Raw genomic sequence first — 12,072 nt, forward strand, 5'->3', positions numbered from 1 at the left:
ATTCCAGCTTATTATGGGCGAATAAAGCAGTACAGAAAATGGATGAATAGTCAGATTGAAATGAGCCTCTATAAAATGAAATAACTCAGGAAAGTGAGACATTATTCAGCCTGATCCATTTTTTATTTCCTCTGAGGTAAGCCAGAAAGACTATAAAGTTTTAACATAGCATTTCAATGTAATTGCGTCCTTAACAGAAAACTCTGCACACTTGACTTTTTTCTTCTTCTTTTTTTTTTTTGTTTAAGCAAGGGAAGACTGAGATAGAAACAACAAAAACAAATATGTACATGTCAAACCGTTTACAGTATGGTCTCACCGACCTGGCAGGATAGAAACACTTGCACATTCTAAACTTGAAATACTAAGCCTTAGGACCTACAGGATAAAGAACAAAAAAAAAATACGTAAAGCTACTCATACTTTCTGGAGTTTATCCCCAAACCTTGATTAAAGATTGAAGTATGAAGTGGGAAAACTGTAAAGAGCTGTAACTTTCAGGCATCTGAAAGAGTCAGAAGTACTTTTTTAATCACCAATCAAATGTATTAAGCAAGGAAAACTAGCTCCTATTACTAAACCTGATCAAGAATGCGATAAAGTGACGTCAGATTTTCAATGTCCATTGCAAAGTGTGGTACGTCATCACTACATCACCAAACCTTTATATTTTTCAGAGAATGTAAGCCCAGGTATTTGGAGGCAGCACAGGTCTTTGCTTGTCTCGGTTCTTGGAAGCTGGTTCGGACACAGCCTCTTTCACCACAGCGATGTCTGGTAGTTGAACTTGATCTTCAAGAGATACTTCATATTGATTTGGGCCACATCATACACAATGTACCTGGAGGAGCAGTGGTTAAGGAAACCAGACCAAAAGTTAGATATGATTCATTTTACAACTCTAATCCAGAGCAAAACAGAAGCTGAAAAGGGTTCAGACCTTAGTCAATATCCTGTTTCTTTGTTTTGCATACATAAAATGATGTATTCTGTGCTTTCTCTGTACCTTTCTGTAGTATTAGTAGTCTTGATACTCTGTCTTTCTGATGGATTCATTTTTATCCTAACATGATGGTCCTCCATATTTGTTTCTGATATTCTCAAATAAACAATGCATTTAATGTATTGGTTAAACTTTGTGGCATTAATGAGTTAAATGCTGATTCATCTTTATTTAAGATGTCCAACCCCTTATGATCAAGAGGGCTTCATGAACCCCCTGTGAATCTTTGGTGCTCCTCTGATTGGGAATTACTGCTTTAGATGTTTCTTCCTCTTAAAGTAAAGTTTTTTCTTTCCACTGTAGACTAATGTGGAAATCTGACCCCCCCGGACCTTAATAGAAAAAGTTTTATTCAAAAGCAGGAACAAAGCAATGTACTTAGAAAGTATTGTTAAAACTCTCAAATTAAAAATAATTCTTTGTTAAAGGATACTCATTGTAGAGCAGACTGGTGTCATCGATGTTAGTGTGGACTCCTTTTCCCAGAGGAACCTGCACCCCGTCTAAAGTGACGGAGGCGTTTGGATCAGGAGCGGTTCGACCCAAACCTAAACAGGAGAGAGAGAAAATACAACTGGTAAAGGAATGAAAAGGCCCCAAAACACCAAATATCCTAAGCCATAAATGTTACTCATTTACTGATGCATCTTCAACTACACTGACTGAAGCAAGTTAAACAAGACATGCAGAAGAAATACTCCAAAACATTATAATGCAAAATATTTGGGCAAGATTTTATAAATGTATGTTGAAGCTTCCCACCTTTAACACTGTGTTTGCCTTTAGGTAGTTTTGTGATGTGAGAAGCCTTCTTCAGCTCGTGCCTGCATTCAAACAAACAGGGAAATAAACCCATTCAGACAATTGCAGCATGTTGATGGTTCAAATATAATCCAGGATCTGTGACGACGGGCTTACATGTTACCCAGGGCGACCTCGGCCAGCAGTAAAAGGCCCACAGGGTCGGACTGGGAGGTGTGACAGTAGTTGGCACTCTTGGACACCATGTCGGCAAAGTAGACACCTTTACCGAACATGTAACCAGTCTGCGAATGGAAGTGAGGTTAAAAAGAGCAACATGCAGCAGATATATACAGTGAAGAAAAAAATACAACATGTGGGTATTCCTTCCCAGAATGCAACTGTGCATCTTTATCTCGATGTGGCCAGAGTATCCAACTCACCACTGGGGCCTCCGGCGGGGCGATGCGGAGACCCTGAGACAGGATACCAGCGTAGTTTGTGGTGCGGGAGCCGTGCCACAGCAGCTGGCGATTGTGGAGCTCCTCGAACGGACGGTACCGCTGATGCTCTCCCTCCCGCACGATCTTAAAGATCTAAACGATGGAGAAGAGTCAGCACGGCTGCTCAGCAGAAACACTCTTCTGCCAGAATCTGGTTTCGTGGAACCGAGGAGGTGACTCACTTCTTGTACTTCCAGTGTGTACGTGTTGTGCGTAGCGGCGTGGGTGTTTTTGACGTACTGCTGGATGACCTCAGCCTCATGGGAAGTCTTGTCAACAACCTGTTACGACAACAAATATGTCAAATACTCCTTTCAATGCGGCTCCCAAGTCACAGTCGCGAGGCGGCCGCAGCGATCACCTCGATCTTGGTTTTCAGTTTCTCGTAGTTGATGTCGATGGGGTCGTTCTTGTCGTCGAGGGCTCCTCCTCTCAGCAGGCTGTACGCCACTTCGATGTCCAACAAGTTGTCCAACATCTGTACTTTAGCCTGTAAGATGGCACAAGTGTGTGTTTGTGTGTGTGAAGTATTATTAAACTGCTTCTGAAACAGCGTCATTAACACCATGAAAGGACAGAAGATGTGTCTACCTGGATGTAGTCCAGCGTGTTGAGTAGTGGAGGTTTCTTCATGCCGAAGTCATGAGGTATCAGAGTGTAGAAGCGATTGGAGAGATCCAGGATCTGTGCTTCGGCCACGCAATCTGACACGGCCTGCAACGAACGCCATTAATCACAGATCACTGCAAATTCAGGGATAATGCAAAGTGTTACTGAAACTAAAGGCTCAAAGGGACTGCATGCTGTCACTAAAGGATGTGTGGTGACAGCAGGTAAAACTACAAACTGCACAGAGTCGATGTTTGAGGAATTATATTTAAAAAACTGTTTCTAATCCCTTTTGGAAGATTAAATGTTTAATACCAGTGAAATACCATTGTATTCACAAAGTAGTACAATAACAATAGCCATAATGTATGTTTGCACACGTATGTGCACATATGCATCAATTTAAGGTAAAAATCAATTTCACATTAAAATGAATTAAATTTGAGAAACTGCTTTTATTATTAAGTAAATAAGTGGCAAAGAAAGTAAAGAGGTGTTTTTTTATTGACTAAATTAAATGCTTCTGTTCCGTCTGCCAAGCAGTAAAACATAATGCAACAAAGATGTAAAAAGCTTTTTATTCCAGATACATTTTTAGAAAAATAAGATGAAAAAAGATTTAGTTTTGTCCAAACAAATCAGAGGTAAATATATAAACTGTATCGAATTGCTTGTTGCTCAAAACGAACCTGCTGTACTTCAGTGAGCAGAGCGTAAGCACTCTGGATTTGTCTTTTGCTCAGCTTTCCCAGCGGCATTTTCTGGAGGTCAATCTGAAGGTGGAGCAAAAAGGAAATTATATTTTCAGGTAAAATGTAGGCTTCTAGAGAGTTTATGTTCACACAACTTCCTACAAATAGACAAATGTTAAAAAAAGAAATGGACGGATTGAATTTAATCTTGCTGATTGTGTTCTTTGCAACTCCAATAAAATTCTCACCTCAAACTCCACCATGGCCTTCTTCATGCTCTCTACGTCGAAGATCATCTTGATCAGTTCCTGGACGGGTTTTTCTAGCTTGGACTTGGTGCCGGCGGAGGCTGTCAGGTTCTTCACTGCCTCCTCATCCTGCACACAAACATCGGCGCGACCATTACAGTCAAAATCCCATCAGGCACCGGGGTAAAACCAAACCTCTGTCCAGTGCCGACCTGTCCATAGTCGATCTCCAGGGGGTAGAATTTATTGGGGTATTTGGTGAAGTCGGAGCAGCCCCAGTCGTTGCCCGTCTTCTCCTTGTAAAGGCCGAGGAAATTATCCAGGGCGAAGTTCTTGTCGTAGAATTTGACCAACTTGTTGCCCCCGATCGTGGTGCCCACTCTGCCCCATGACCTGAACACCCAGTACCTGCGAGCACACGGGATCAGATGTAGCTCACAAATTCACAGAATCAACTCTTCCAACGAGCTTGTGCTCCGAGTCGTAAACGGAAGTGAAAGTACTGTTTCTGCACGTCGTCCTCCAGCAGCTGGAGTTTGTAGTAGGAGTTCGTTCCTCTCACGATGTCCACCAAACCCAGGGTGGCGCTGTACATCTTCCCATGCTGCTCCAGGACGTGAGCGCTGTTCTCCAGACCTGCAGAATCAAAATCATCCATCAATGCCAGTTGGGAAAAAAAGGTTAGAAACAGAACTTTTCCCTTATTTTTTTTTTTTTAACTCATAACTACCTGAGTCTGGATCCACAGCAGCGCCACCTTTCACCGTCAGTTTCATTTTCTTGGCTTTGCTGCCACCTGTGACGATGCAGACCAGGTTATTGAGCGCACACTGAACAATTATCGCATTTTGATGATTGACTGACATTTGGCGTCAGTTTACCTTCCTCCTCCTTCACCCTCCCCGTGCTTTTGGCTGCCAGCGCTCCAGATTTGGACGCGGCGGTCGGCGCCTGGGGCTCGGCTTTGACCTCTGCACCCCAGGGGGAGATGGCGTGCAGCGAGATCAGCTCCTGCACCGGTTTGTCTGACGACTGGACGTCTGCCAGGAAATCCTCCGCCACCACGCGCACGCCGGCATCCCTCACTTCCTCCATCTTCTTATTGAGCTTCTCCACTTCCTCTGTGGAAGCGTTACATTACAGCTTCTTCAAACAGTTAAGATATAAAGTGAAGATACACAATGGAATCACTTCTCACTTTTGGTGCTGATGCATAAAGACGCTTTGTTGGCGGTGCCGGTAATCTTCCCTCCGAGCTCCTCGATGGCGGCCTTCAGCTCATCTTTGTTCTTTGTCAGTTTGCCCACAGTCAACAGTTTCATACCAGTGAGAGGTTTACCTATAAGACACAATGAAATCACTGTAGGTAAGATTAGAAACTCTTCCTTGATGTGGCACTTAAAGGACCCCTTTCATGGAAAATGGACTTTTAGGAGCTTTTAGCATTGTTAGTGTGTGATTATGTCATAAAAACTTCAATTCAATCGGTGTTTTTCTTCATTCGTGCATTTTTGAGTGATCTATACGAGTATAGACTACACACGACTACATAGAATTATGAATATTTCACAATATAAAAGTACTCCAGAGTACTAGGGGTGAAAAAATAGGTTATTATTGAGTGTAGCTGACTTTGGAAAGGCTTGGAAAAGCATGATATGGATCCTTTAAAAGTATCAATGTAATTTAAGACTGAGCTCATACGACTTTAGAGTTACAGCAATAATTAAAACCAAGCATGAACTCAGCAGACACTGGAAAGAGATGCATCTAAACCTCTTAACTTTTGCTCATATTGTCACATTACAACCACATGTAAATATGTTATATTGGGATTTTTTGTGACAGACCAGGCCTCAACCTCCGGTTGTGAAAATACGCATCCAAGTGCAGAAAAGCTGTAATTTTGGGGAAACGTCCAGCAGGGGGCGATGATGTTGGTTACGAAAAAAAGTGCAAATTAACATATAGTCCAGTTTCAGAACATGTTCTGGTTCTAGCTTCTATAACCGTGTTGGCTTCACCAGACTCCCATCATCATACAAATCAATTGTTGATTTCAATTTATGAGTTAAAGTTTTGCATAAATCGCCCTTTCACAGTGCCTCGGTCACCTGAAGGGGGCGCCTCTGGCAGGCGCTCTGTCGGGGCGCTGGACGCGCTCGCCAGCGGTTCGGCTTTGGCTGCAGTCAAGGTTTGAGTCGGAGCTTCTTTGGGGTAAACTCTGTCCTGACGCTTGAACTTAAACTTTTTCAGGAAAGAAACTTCATGGAATTCCTTGAATTAAAAAGACAAAAAACAGATCAGTGAAATCAGTTAAATTAAATCAGAAGACTTCGTGCAAGAACAAGGTGAAAGGAGGAGGCCGACCTTGGGGATGACCCAGTCTTTGCGTACGGGTGTTGCGATCTTGAACACGCACTTTGTCCAGGCTGAAATATCTCCTGTGCAGTAGTAGGCATCGCCTTTAAACACCAGCTGGCCTGCGCACGCCTTGCAGGGCTCCAGAGCCCCGAAGGCCATGCCGTCCGCCAGGCTGTCCACCACCTGACCGGCGGCACAAACAGAAAACGTCAAACTCCTCAGAGTCAAAGCGTAAAATTTGGAAAGGAAAAATGCCCGAAAATCATTGTTGATTTGGTTTTATGCATGAGACATGAACTCTACATTGGACACAGTGGATATGATGCCTTAGACATATTTGTGCCTGCCAGCTCAGAAAGCGAGACGCAACGTGGGCTGGAATTTGCAGAAAACAAGACAAGAGTTTCTCACATTGGACTCTCCAGAGGGAACCTCCTGCGAGTTGGCAATCAGCAGCTCCTTCATGTCATTGACGGAACAAAACTTATTCAGTTTGTCTTTTATCCCCCAAATCAGCTGACTTTGTGCCTGTACAAAAAAGACACACGAGAACCGAGCCGTTTGGAATTACTACCAGAGATGTTTACACCAAAAGCAAAAGAAAAGGAAAGGAGATAATATTAAACCTTCAGCTGCTCTTCAAGCTTCTTCTGTTCCTCCTCTTCCTCTTTCTTCTGTTTCTTGGAGGGTCCGTCCACGTCGTCGGATTTCCGCTTGCTGGAAGAGGGAGAACACGGCTCGATGATTCAGCAAGAAACTAAACTAAACTAGTTTCCTAAATGAAGCACAGAGGGACACCGGATGAGGTCAAGACGAGGGGAACAAAACAATCCCGTGTTTGACACCTCCAGTCATTAATTAGATAATGGAGACAGACGAATACAGGTCGGGACATGTCCGCACCGTCCCAGCGCTGCATCACGCTCTCCAGACAAGAGAAATAAATAAATGAAGCTTCCCGGGAGAGAACACACACATTTCAGTTAATGACCATCCGGAAGAGAAAATCTCTTTTCCAATAACAAGAGGAGAGAAGGGGGCTTTATAAACAGCGTCTCCAGATTTGCTCCGACAGAAACGACTGCCTGTGTCAGGATAACGCTGACGGATCTCTGAACGATGTCTGACCGGATGCATCCAGCTCTGGACGGGTGAGTGAATCGACGACGGTGGAAAAAGTTTCATTACGAAGCTGAAGGATCCCGAGCTTGATTGTGGGGTTGTTGCTTCCTTCCTTCAGGGTTCTGCGCGCTTCGCAGGATGTTAGCAACTCTTCTCATCCGTTTCACATCCTCATGCAGTCCGGCCAAAACTCCTCGACGCTCTTCTCCGCCTCTCCTCCTCCTCCGTCGCCTCCCGCCTCGACGGACGTGGCCGCCTCCCCCAACGCGGCGTACATGACGGCCGAGCTCATCATCGCCTTCCTCTCCACCGGCGGGAACCTGCTGGTTTGCGCCGCGGTGGGCGTCAACCGCAGGCTGCGCGCCAACGTCACCAACTACTTCCTGGTCTCGCTGGCGGCGGCCGACGTGTGCGTGGGCGCGGTGGCCATCCCCTGCTCCATCCTGACCGACGCCGGCCTGCCGCGCCACAACCTGCCCCTGTGCCTGCTGATGCTCAGCGTCCTCATCATGCTCACGCAGAGCTCCATCTTCAGCCTGCTGGCGGTGGCCGTGGAGCGCTACGTCGCCATCTTCATGCCCCTCCGCTACCGCGTCCTGATGACGCCGCGCAACGCCGCGCTGGTGATCCTCGCCACCTGGCTCCTGGCCTTCCTCATCGGGCTGGTGCCGCTGATGGGGTGGCACAAGGCCCCGCCCGAGTCGGGCCACTGCTTCTTCGTGCTGGTGGTGGACATGACCTACATGGTCTACTTCAACTTCTTCGCCTGCGTGCTGGCGCCGCTGGCGGTCATGTTCCTCATCTACGCGCGGATCTTCGTCGCGGTCAAGCGGCAGGTGCGGCGCATCGCGTCGGAGCACGGCGGCCGGGGGGAGGGGCCGGCGGGGGCCGCGGCGGCCAGCGTGCGGCGGGAGGTGAAGACGGCCACGTCGCTCTTCCTGGTGCTGTTCCTCTTCGCCGTGTGCTGGCTCCCGCTGCACGTCGTCAACTGCTTCCTGCTGCTCTGCCCGCGCTGCCGCGTGCCGCTGGAGCTGCTGCTCACCGCCATCATCCTCTCGCACGCCAACTCCGCCGTCAACCCCTTCCTGTACGCCTACACCATGACGGCGTTCAGGGACACGTTCAAGGCGATCTTCCTGTGCCGCGGGACCGCGGGAGCCCGGGAGGCTCGGCGCGGCGCCGACGGCGGTTCGGCGGCGCAAAACGAGCAGCAGACCCGAGCGGCGGGAATCGGAAAATAAACCGACACAACAGACTGTCGTCCCGTCGCTCCTCTCACCCCTCAGATTTGACGGCGGGGAGCCTCTTCTTGATCTCCTCCTTGTCTTCCGCCCGCAGCGCGTTGAAGCCCTTCAGCTGGGCGCCGTTGTACTCGGGCTTGAAGAGCAGCTCCTCCCTGCGGCTCACGAAGCACGCCGTGTGGTACCAGCGGTCGATCAGACCCAGCTGAGGCTTCTCGGGGTCCACGGTCTTCTTGGACACGCGGATCTGATCCTGAGGGGGGAAGTTGCAAAAAGATCACAGACCAGTTGCGTATTTATTTACCATCTTAAAATCTGACTGCCGAGATGATAAAAAGACCCAAATAGCTGCCGTTCAAACCTTTTCTATTTTCTGCTCACAGCCTTTGCACGTGCTGCGGTTCGACTTGGCGTATTCCACTGCAAAGTCGTTGAGTGTCTTCCCTCCTCCCGCACCGCTCTTCTGGTCACCTTTTCCTACACCAGAGAACAATTCAGCTTTCAACAGTAAAAAAAAATAAAAATAAAATAAAAATAAACATCCATTTGAGAGTAAGGTGTTCAATAAACTACATAAATGTTTGTTTTTCCACTAATAAAGACACCCAGTAATCATCCAATTATGAATATAGAAAATCACAGCTTGTGTTTACCTGGATATAAATCAATAACCGGAGGCTTGTTAAGCTTATGAGACGGTAACATGCTGATGATGAGCACCGACCTGTTGTGGCTCCGCCGCCCTCGATGGCCTTTTTGACCTTCTGCTGGTCCTCCCAGCGCAGAAGAGAATAGCCCGCGATGTCAGCGCTGGACTGGACGTTTGCTCGCTGCCAGAAGCAGGAGAAGTGGTGCCAGTGGGGAACCTTCCCGTCGAACATGGGCGACTGGGGAACAAAGAGAGATGCAGTGTGCACAGGGATATTCAACAAGCTGCGATAAGACTGTCTCACGAACTTAATTAAAATGTATAACTTTATGACAGGAAGAATGTGTGTCAGGAACAAGCAGAAAATAATGAGTAGGAACATTGGAGTTGGAAAATTTGTGACAATCTGTCAGATTTCTATTTGTCTGAAAGTCTTTTTTTTTGTTGCAGAATCACCACTAATATGATCAAGTAGACAACTTAAACCTAAATGGTTTATTTCTGTTAGGCCTATTAATGCCTATCTTATAAATTCTACTAGAATATGTTCAACTTACAATTAAAAATGAATGAAATATGAAATATAATGACATTAAACAGCATGGGTCATGTTTTTATCAGGGACTTTTGTGAAAGCTCGACCATCGGCTCCCTTGCACAGTCATCCATAAAATGTTTACTATGAGCCAAGTGCTGAAACTGTTCTTTTGCATGCTTTTAATTTCTTTAAAACAGATTGATCGGATGAGACGGATTTCTGGGGTGGAAAATCCCCCTGATGGCAAATCTGGAGCAGCTCCACCAGCCATGAGTAAGACAAAAATAAGCAGCTTTGACTTTTTGCATGACTTTTAGCAGGTGCTCTGATTTTTCTGAGCCGAAGCACAGACTACTCCCACAGATCATACCTGACCTGAGCGGACAGGATCTCTTCATGAAGTGTGCAAAAAAAAACAAACCCCACTTTAAGGGATGGACCACGTTAAGACAAGCTCGGCGGCTCTTTGTGAAGTGGGCAGACAATGCCAGCCACTCAGACCGCTAACCAAGGCCTTATTGAGCACAGAGACGCCTCAGCGCGAGCCACGCCGATTTAACCCGCAGCCGGCCGTAGATACTCAGTCTAAAAGTAGAATAATCTGCATGAATTAGCCCAGCAGTGTGTTCGAGGGCGAGCCGGAGGCTCCCTCCTGCACACGGTACCTGCACCATGATGGCCAGCCTCAGGGAGCTCTGAGCGATGTTTTCTTTACATTTCTTGCACGAAGCGCGGCCGCTCTTGGCGTATTCCGCCTTGAAGAGCTTGTCCTCCTGCGAATCTGCCATGGTTTTTCCTCTTGAGAGTGCTAAACGGCGCACACCGGGGGCGAAGTGAACTTTCTTCGGGTGACGAGGAGCCACAACAATCAGCACGCAGGCAGACAGGCAGGGAGCCGCCGGAGCAGAGAGGAGCGGCGGACGAAGACCTCTCACTCCGACTCGGTTTCCTCACACCAGCAGATACATTATCAAACATACAGCTATATTTTTATCACATAAATGCATAAAACGTTGTTAGAAATTATCTTTCCCACAGCTGAGCCATATGTCTGAAGCTGTAGATTTACTATATATTTTGAAAAAAAAATTCACCTGCTATCTCTCCAGCTTCATAAACCAACAGCATTTTCACCATTAGGTTTACATTGTATTTTCAGAGCCCCTTCAAAACTCCAGCACTAAAGTGATATTTTCTTTTGAAAACTCCATCACTATAGTCATGCTGTTGCTCATCATGCAGCAATTTCATGGTTTAAACCCTCTGAGAGGTTTGCATGTTCTTTCTGAGCATAGATGGGTTTTCTCCTGGTGTTCCAGCTTTTTTTTTTTTTTCCTCCAAACACATTCAAATAGACACAGTGAAATACCATAATAAACTCTGGATTGTTTTTTGATGTGTCTAGTGTCCTGAAACATCCTTGACATAATAAAGTGGACGGAAGTTGCCATCGTGCTCTGTCACACTTTTAGTATATTTCTCTTATGGTACTTGTGGTAGAGAACATGGATGTGTGGACGATCATAAAATATTTCTATTTTCATTGGACCCTTGAGTATGGAATATTTTTCATTCATGCTCACTATCAACTTTGTCAAAAACATAATGTGTGGAGGACAACAGCGCCATTTATCTTTGAAAATTAAATGTTTGGGAGATTTTCTCACATATTTAATCTCGTCATTAATCTACACCACCCAGCAGTCCCACAATAACCTCTTTCTAGAGTTTGCGCAGAGCAACAAGTTTGTTTTTAACTATAGAGTGAGCCGTCTTCATGATAGACGATCACTGAAGCGTCTGCAGAATACCCGCGCGAGCGTCAGACAGAAGCAACAGAGTGAAGATGAATCGTCAGACGGAAGATCAGTTCGAGAAATCTGAGAAAAAAAAATCTGGAAAAAAAGAAAAGAAAAATACACGTTTTCTCCGAAATTATCAGTTTTTATTTGCAGAAACTGTTCACTACAGTGATTCAGTAAAAAGTGTTCTATCCAACATAAAATAATAATAATAATAATAGAAAAAAACATTCATTACACAATTGCTGAATTCCAGCTTTTAAATCTAAAGGCCAAACATTAGTTTCATCTTAGGAGTCTGAGGTATTTTACACGCATTAAATTATGGTTGTTTATTTATCATCAATGCTGTCTTTCAAAAGGTTTGTTTGCTACAATGTCTGCAGAAAGTATCTCCTTTTTTCCCCACATTAGATTCACAAAGAAAATTCAAAAAGTGGACATTTATATGCAGTCTACTAGATATATATAAAAACATGATAATATTGAAAAGAACCTTCTTTGTACACTGTTTTAACCATGTGAGAAGCAAAGTGGTGGTGAGTGTGTTTTGGCATTGA

The 12,072-nt window shown here is 45.4% G+C and overlaps 3 protein-coding genes across 3 annotated transcripts in view; 2 read left to right on the forward strand and 1 right to left on the reverse strand.

Moving 5' to 3' along the window:
* The window catches only part of cmtr1 (cap methyltransferase 1), a 506,633-nt gene that overhangs the window by 124,609 nt on the left and 369,952 nt on the right, over nt 1–12,072 (forward strand). The gene's annotated exons all lie outside the window — the stretch shown is intronic.
* On the reverse strand, nt 169–10,575 carry parp1 (poly (ADP-ribose) polymerase 1). Its single transcript, XM_030111086.1, has 23 exons — nt 10,376–10,575; nt 9,248–9,410; nt 8,885–9,000; nt 8,562–8,776; nt 6,787–6,877; nt 6,572–6,688; nt 6,167–6,343; nt 5,911–6,073; nt 4,995–5,135; nt 4,678–4,917; nt 4,527–4,592; nt 4,300–4,432; nt 4,009–4,204; nt 3,797–3,925; nt 3,546–3,629; nt 2,839–2,961; nt 2,609–2,737; nt 2,430–2,528; nt 2,188–2,340; nt 1,922–2,049; nt 1,766–1,827; nt 1,437–1,551; nt 169–841 (listed from the first exon to the last, which is right to left on the reverse strand). The coding sequence occupies exons 1-23, from the start codon at nt 10,496–10,498 to the stop codon at nt 760–762; spliced, it is 3,045 nt and encodes a 1,014-aa protein (XP_029966946.1). The 5' UTR covers nt 10,499–10,575; the 3' UTR covers nt 169–759.
* On the forward strand, nt 6,852–8,568 carry adorb1a (adenosine receptor B1a). Its single transcript, XM_030111108.1, has 2 exons — nt 6,852–7,311; nt 7,401–8,568. Exons 1-2 carry the CDS (start codon nt 7,280–7,282, stop codon nt 8,521–8,523), a joined length of 1,155 nt encoding a protein of 384 aa, XP_029966968.1. The 5' UTR covers nt 6,852–7,279; the 3' UTR covers nt 8,524–8,568.

This window comes from Salarias fasciatus, chromosome 15 (genome assembly GCF_902148845.1).
Source record: "Salarias fasciatus chromosome 15, fSalaFa1.1, whole genome shotgun sequence".
In the NCBI taxonomy this organism is placed as follows: domain Eukaryota; kingdom Metazoa; phylum Chordata; class Actinopteri; order Blenniiformes; family Blenniidae; genus Salarias; species Salarias fasciatus.

Bases quoted from the DNA above. Each gene is read 5' to 3' on its own strand.
- adorb1a (XM_030111108.1), top strand. From the start codon at position 7,280: ATGTCTGACCGGATGCATCCAGCTCTGGACGG. The intron at 7,312-7,400 runs GTGAGTGAATCG...TCCTTCCTTCAG, and splicing joins ATGCATCCAGCTCTGGACGG to GGTTCTGCGCGCTTCGCAGG.
- parp1 (XM_030111086.1), bottom strand. From the start codon at position 10,498: ATGGCAGATTCGCAGGAGGACAAGCTCTTCAAGGCGGAATACGCCAAG. The intron at 5,136-5,910 runs GTGACCGAGGCA...TGTGTCTTATAG, and splicing joins GCCAGAGGCGCCCCCTTCAG to GTAAACCTCTCACTGGTATG. The intron at 2,050-2,187 runs GTGAGTTGGATA...TTCCATTCGCAG, and splicing joins CCCCGCCGGAGGCCCCAGTG to ACTGGTTACATGTTCGGTAA.